General features: G+C 35.3%; 1 protein-coding gene across 1 annotated transcript; it reads right to left on the reverse strand.

Moving 5' to 3' along the window:
• Positions 1-6190: 6190 nt before the first annotated feature.
• Positions 6191-6523, reverse strand: LOC104612816 (uncharacterized). The gene has a single exon (XM_010280403.3). The coding sequence runs from the start codon at positions 6521-6523 to the stop codon at positions 6191-6193; it is 333 nt and encodes a 110-aa protein (XP_010278705.1).
• Between the last annotated feature and the right edge of the window lie 685 nt (positions 6524-7208).

Consider the following 7208-nt stretch of genomic DNA (forward strand, 5'->3'; position numbering starts at 1 on the left):
CTGACTGGATTTCAGCCTTTCCAAAGAAAACCCAATATCCAAAACGATTTAGATTCTATGAAATGTGGCTCTCGGATGAATTTTGTAGATCTGAAATCTTAAATGGTTGGGATTGTCACATAGCATGTTATGCCGCCCATTGTCTTTGTCTAAGAATGGATCATATTAAACATAACCTGATTAAATGGAGGAAAACTAAGTTCACTGGTCCCCAAATTAAATTGAATGAATTAGAATCACAAATTATCCAAGTGGAACAATCTACACCTTGGGATCAGAATAAAATTATGTCTTTATACAAAAATTATGATGATACTCAATCCTAGATTAAAAGTTTTTGGAGATAAAAATCTAGACAACTATAGCTAAACTTGAGAGATAAAAATACAAATTATTTTCAGACAAGTACAATGTGTCGCTAGAGAAGGAATGAAATTCAAGGCATTAAAGGCTGTCAAGGATCTTGGCTCATAGATCATAAGAACATAGCAAAAATTTTCATTTCTTATTTTTCATATCTTCTTACACATCACCCTTCTAATGATATAACCTTTATTAACAATATTTTTACCCCTATCATTATTGAGGAAGGTAATAGAAATCTCATTGATATTCCCTCTAAGGAAGAAATTAAATCAGCTCTGTTTAGTATAGGTAGCCTAAAATCTCCTAAACCTAATGGAATAATGCCTGATTTAGTTTATAAGGAATACTGGATTTGATGGGCAACGAAATCATAGACTTTGCCAAGGAATTTTTCCAAAATAAGAAGTTGTTTAGACGTCTTAATCATACCTTTATTTGTCTTATTCCCAAAAAAGAAAATTGTACTAATGTTCAATATTTTCGTCCCATTAGCCCTTGTAATGTTTTGTATAAAATCATTTCAAAAATTCTAGCCAATAGACTTCGTACTATCCTGGACAAGTGTATTTCCCCCAATCAATCAGCATTTATTCCAGGAAGACAAATGGTAGATAATACCATTATTGCCCATGAAATGTTTCATTATTTCAAACATCACAAACGGGGTACATGCTATGTGGCTATTAAATTAGACATGGCAAAAGTCTATGATCGACTTGAATAGTCTTTTCTTCTTGAAGTTTTAAAAGCCTTAGAATTTTCCTAGGATATCTGCCAAATCATTCTAAAATGCATCTCTTTTGTCTCCTACTCTATTCTTATAAATGGTACTGCTGAGGGTAAAATATTATCTAGTAGAGGTCTTAGACAAGGGGATCCTTTTTCCCCCTATCTTTTTATTCTGGCCATGGAATACTTAACTCGAATGATTTACAAAGCTGAAAATGAGAACCAACTTCAAGGTCTACAAATCACATCTAGAGCCCCCACTATTTCTAATCTTCTTTTTGCCGATGATATTCTTTTATTTGTGAGGAGTCACCGAGATGAATTGAATAATCTCAAAGTTATTCTTGATAACTTCCAAAATATTTCAGGGCAGTTAATTAACTTGGAAAATTCTGGAATTTATTTTAGCAAGAACACCTATCATCGACATCAAAGAATGATTAGGAGACAACTCCAAATGAAAAATCTTCCTGAAAATTCTAGATACTTAGGTCTTCCTTTAATCTAGGGCAAAAATAAACATTCTCAACTTTCTTTCCTTCTGGACAACCTTAGAAATAAGTTTAACACTTGGAAAGTGTCAGCTATTAGTTAAGCGGGTAGGAGAATTCTTATACAATCTGTACTTCATTCCATTCCTAATCATACCATGACTGTAACACAACTTCCCCAAAAAACCATTACTACTATTGACCATATCATAAAAAAATTTTGGTGGGGTAAATCGAATACTAACCCATATCCCTATAACCGGTGTTCTTGGAATAAATTAGCTATTCCTAAAGCTTATGGAGGCCTAGGATTCAGAGAAATCAAGTTGGTCAACTTAGTCTTTCTCAAAAAGCTTGTTTGGTGTTACCTCAATGAGCAGCAAAAATGGTTGGCTCAATTATGGAAATCTAAATACCTTCCCCAAAATGAAAATTTCCCTCAATCCATCTCTAAATCCAGTTCTTATTTTTGGAAATCTACTGCTCCAAAAATTCAGAACCTACTTAACGAGGTTGGTTTCCTAGTCTTAGAAACTTCTACAAATGCAATTTCCCAAGTTCCTTGAATCCAAAATAATGACAAATTTTACACGATCAATCGCCCTATTCCTGCTCAGTTGTTAATTATACTTTCACTGATCTTATACATAATGGCACTTGGAATATCTCTTTAATCCAAATTTTGCTTGATAATGTCCAAACTTTTCAGTATCTTCAATTGCTTACAAGGACTTACTTCAGGATTACTTACCTTAATTAATTGACCAATTCAAATCTTGTATTAAATGGATTTGGCACCTTTAGTGCCCTCCTCGTTGTCAATTGTTATTCTAGCATATCATAAATGGTTATCTTCCTGTAAAGGAAAAAATTCTATTCTGAAATCAAGATCAAACCTGTTTTTTTTGTCACAATAATCCAGAATCTTTAAATCATCTATTTCTTGAATGTTCTTTCACACAATCTATTCTATTTGCATCTCCCCGGAACATTATCTTAAACGCCACATCCCATCCTACCTGGGTTAACTGTATAATAAAAGTTTCAAACAAGTCTGAATTTAGGAAAATCCTTAGCTGGTATGCCATTGCTTTATACTATGTTTGGTTTGCGCGAAATGAAAAAGTTTTCAAGGTTTCTATTATTTCTAATATTTGGATTATTTGAAAAGTGAATATCATTTTTAATGGGATATTGGATTCTCAAACAAATTCCAATTCAATTCAGGACTCTCCCCCACGTCTATGTCTACATGTTAATCTATCTACTGATTGTATCATTTTTACTGATGCAGGGAAAATTAGTCAAGCTTCCTTTTCTTTTGGAGTTATTATTCTGAATGCATAGTTGGAATGTTTGCGAATCGAAGGAGGCAGAAAATGTTTGAAACCAGTGGAAGAAGCAGAACTTTTTGCAATATTTCAAGAAATCTCTTATGCTCATCAACTGGAGAAATCCAAAATTTTGATATGCTCAGACTCTTAGTTGTTAATGCACTCAAGAATAGTACTTCTTTACATTGGTCAACTTTGGGACTTTTAACATCAACGACCAATCTTTTCTCTTTCTTTTCTTTAGCTCTATTAAGTTTCTAGCTATCAACAGGTGATATAACATGCTTGTGCATGAAATAGCAAAATGGAGCAAACACCCTACTCTTTTACCCCACACGCCACACCTATGCCAAAAACGTTTCCACTCTGTTTGTCCCAAACAGCCAAAGCTTTTCCAATTGCAAAAGACCCTCTCAAGTCTCAACTATAGGGTATTAGGGTATCGTAGACTCATGAATTTGAGTCAGCCCAAGTGCTTAATGCATGAGCCTCGGGCCCACCCAGATAAATTCAAAGTTTGATTTAAATCTTATTTAGGCAGAATGACCGAAGCCTATTTGGCCCAGCCCAATGCTACGTACATAATTCCATTCGAATGACAGATGCGTAGTTGGCCCAGCCCACAATGTCTTTTACTCCCATAATATCTATGATTTTGTTTGTTATTCAAAACAAAAAACAATAGTGACTTCAGCAATGATATATTAGACAACACCCTATGCATTTTTATGTAGATATGAGATATCAACGTCTCTATATTTTACTTTTATTATTTCTCACTTATTCTACAGTTATTAATATTTTTCATCTTTACATTGAGCCTACCCAACCGGTTTCAAAATTCAAACCCAACCTCTAGGCTCAGTTTGGGAAGAGTGCAAATATAAATGTTGCAGTGCAAAACCTTGTAAACGAAATTAATTTTTAAACCGAGCCTTAAGATCTTTTCACCCATCGAAAAGTCTAGAATTGCACTGCATCGGCAAATGGCTGAATATACCAGCTGGCTCAATTGGTCAGTGAACATAGTTCCACCAACTGCAACCAAATCCCACCATCCAATTTCCTATCCCAACACTCAAGTTTTTCTAAGCAAATATTTAAATATCTCTTAGTTTTGAACATGAAACTGCCATGATAAAGAAGGGTTTGGAGGATGGATTTTTTTTTGGCAAATTTCTCATTATTATCCAAAGTGCAGATTCTTTAATCATTTTTACCAATTTTAAACTTTTCTATTTCCTAAACTATGCCTAATATTTAATGCCTGTAATGCTTTATAGGAAAATTTTATTATCATTATATGGGGTTATTAGTTGTAATTTAAAATAAATTATAGATAATTAGATATAGATGAATGTATAACCACTTACCAAGAAGTGATTATATGCATAGAAAATTTATGATGTCAGAAAGATAAGAAAAATCCACACGTAAATTTTGATAAATACCAACCTAATTGATTATCATGTTTACGATACAGGTTGATTGATTGGTGACAAGTTTTTTTTTTTTTTTTCAAAAATGTTATATATTTCTGGTATCATAGTCAAGCCTGGCATGGCATATTTCATTAAACCAAGAGCATGTATAAATACAAATAATGACAAATAAAAAAGAAGTTCCAAGTGAGAGAATCCAAATATAAATTCTTGGAAGAACAAAAACCCACAATGGCGAAACGAACAAACAAGGCTTCTTCAAGCATCATAGCATACACATAGGTTATGCTTGGTTTGAATGAAAAGGTAAGGAAAAGAAGGGAAAGACAGGAAAATCAATATAAGATTTGTAAAGATTTTTCAACCTTTTCCTTCATTTCCCTACATTTTCCTTCAAACCAAACATAGCCATAAGGAATGCCCTTGTTAAATACTAGTCTATATCATGATCAAGAGGCATTATGCCATTATCTAAGTAAAAGATCCTAATAAGCCCCTTTTACATTTACCAAAACACCGTTAGGTGCACTTAAAAGGATTGTTTGGTTCGTGGTTGGAATCAGAATGGCCTCCCCTGCCTCTTGCTAGTTTGGTTCAGATAGGAATTAGAATCGGAATCGAAATGAGATTATTTTTGACAATAACCAATGGTGATCTACCTCGCTAGAGGGAGGCTTTTTTTAGTCAACTGGGGTGGGATACTCATTCCCAAGAGGGAAGTGGAATGGCCATTCCATGGTTTTTAAAAACAAACTGGTTAGGGGTCCAGTTATCGATTCAAACGGTCTGACCGTTTGACCCGAATGACTGGCCCATTCTGACAAAAAATAAATAAAAAAAAATTAAAAAATTGGAAAACGGTCAAAACCGTTTGAACGGTTTGAACAATTCGAACGGTTAATCAACCGGTTCAGCGGTTTGCTGACCAAAATCAACGATTTTATAGGAAAAAGCGGTTTTGGAGGAAAGTGGAACCAGTCAGGTGACCGGTTCCCAGTTTTTCCGGTCCGACCATCCAGTCTGGTCCGGTTTTGAAAACAGTGGGCCATTCTACCAAAATTGGGAATTAAATTCGGATTCCATACAACCAAATAGCATGGGCCATTCTGATTCCGATTTCATACCCGTATTACTGCGAACCAAACAGATCCTTAATTAATATTATACAGGACTTTGGTTTAATTTATAAAAGAAAACCCCTTATAACTAAATTAATTTGAGTGGAAATGCGTTGTCCCTTGGCAAGCTTTAGCCCAATCAACCTGAATTAATTGTACATTGCTAATAAAATAGGAATCCCCTTGATTAATTCTTGAGATGCTCAGAACAGGGTTAAGCTTCATGCCCCTTTTCTTATAAATCAATTTCTTCCTTTGATTTACTTCAGTGTCTGATGATCTCTGGATACAGAGGCTCAATGAATGGCCGAGTGGGTTGGTAGAGTCTCTCTTAGAGTCCGCACCAACTGGTTTCAACCTGGAAATGAAAACATCCAAAAAGCAAGCTAGTTTGCTTGGTAATAGAAGAAAAATTGGTGCTAGATTTTTTGGAGCAGAACAATGTCCTCATTTTCGGTATATATATCAATTAGCATAATCGATCCATTTCATAAAACACCCACGTCCTCACAGCACAAACGCTCAACTATTAGTAATTAGCGAAATGCAAGCATTTTCCAATAAAACTTGTTCTCTGTGCAAGCTTGACAGAATAGGGAGGTAGAATGGTAGAAACGACAGTTTCATGGTAACAAGCCAGAACCTTGACATAGCAGGTAGAAGAAGAAGAAGAAGAAGAAGAAGATGAAGAAGCAAAAACAAGAAAAAGCTCAAGTGAACAGAGGAGGAAGACTGACTATGGTCTCTCTGCCGCTAATCAAGCGCTTCCACATCTTCATGAATTGTCTCAGAACTTGCCTGTACAAGCTAGCTCTAGCCGTAGAAATGGTGAGCAACATAGTCTTCCTCAGCCTCTTGAACCTCTTCCCAATCTTTACCTTTAACCGGCATATTCTCACTCTTAGAGACGATTGTCTTCTCCGGGTATCAGCTTGTTCCAGTATTTTGTTGATCAAGAACTGTGCCCGTCGATGCTTTCTCTCTTCTGGGTCTTCAATCTCCAGCTTTGAGTAAGCATAAGGTTTCTTTGCAAGAGAACTCATTTCTTAATTTGGGGAGAGAAAGAGAGAGAGATAAAATGAGTGAAATCTCGATAGCAGAGAAGGATAGATGTGATGAACAATGTTGGCATATACATATATAAACTGATGCAGGACTGGTCTACTGATGGTGGGTCATATCGTGATGAAGCAATCTATTGTTTAGTGGAAAATAATAGAAGAAAGAAAAATAATTAACATAAGGCTATGCTTGGTTTGAAGGAAAAGGAAAGGAAAGGTAAGGGAAATCTATTCAGTTATACTAGGTTTTTAAAAGTTTTCCTATCTTTTCCTTCCTATTCTTATTTTTTTTCTTTCAAACCAAACACAACCTAAATTCTGTAGTGAGAGCATGTCTTTTTTGTGATGAAGGGAATAAATTACAGTTGCTCCCCAAGATGTGAATGCATGACTGGAGAAGGCCGTAGCTAGGGGTAGCTAAACCTGATCAGAATCCGACCCGACTCAGCAAAATTGAGATTTCGTCTTCATCAATCCAACCACTCAGCATTATTCCCATAATAAGTTAATATACTCCATTGTGAACCCTTACCCAACAAGAATCGGTTGTCATGAAACCCAAATGCCCTACGGTGAACGAGTTGCTTAAAGAATGGACCCATTTTGGGTTGGACCCCATTCAAATCAAAATCAAGTTGGGCAGATTGGATAGATTAATAAGACATAT

The sequence above is a fragment of the Nelumbo nucifera genome, chromosome 1, assembly GCF_055504915.1.
Source record: "Nelumbo nucifera cultivar China Antique chromosome 1, China Antique-T2T, whole genome shotgun sequence".
NCBI classification, from domain to species: Eukaryota; Viridiplantae; Streptophyta; class Magnoliopsida; order Proteales; family Nelumbonaceae; genus Nelumbo; species Nelumbo nucifera.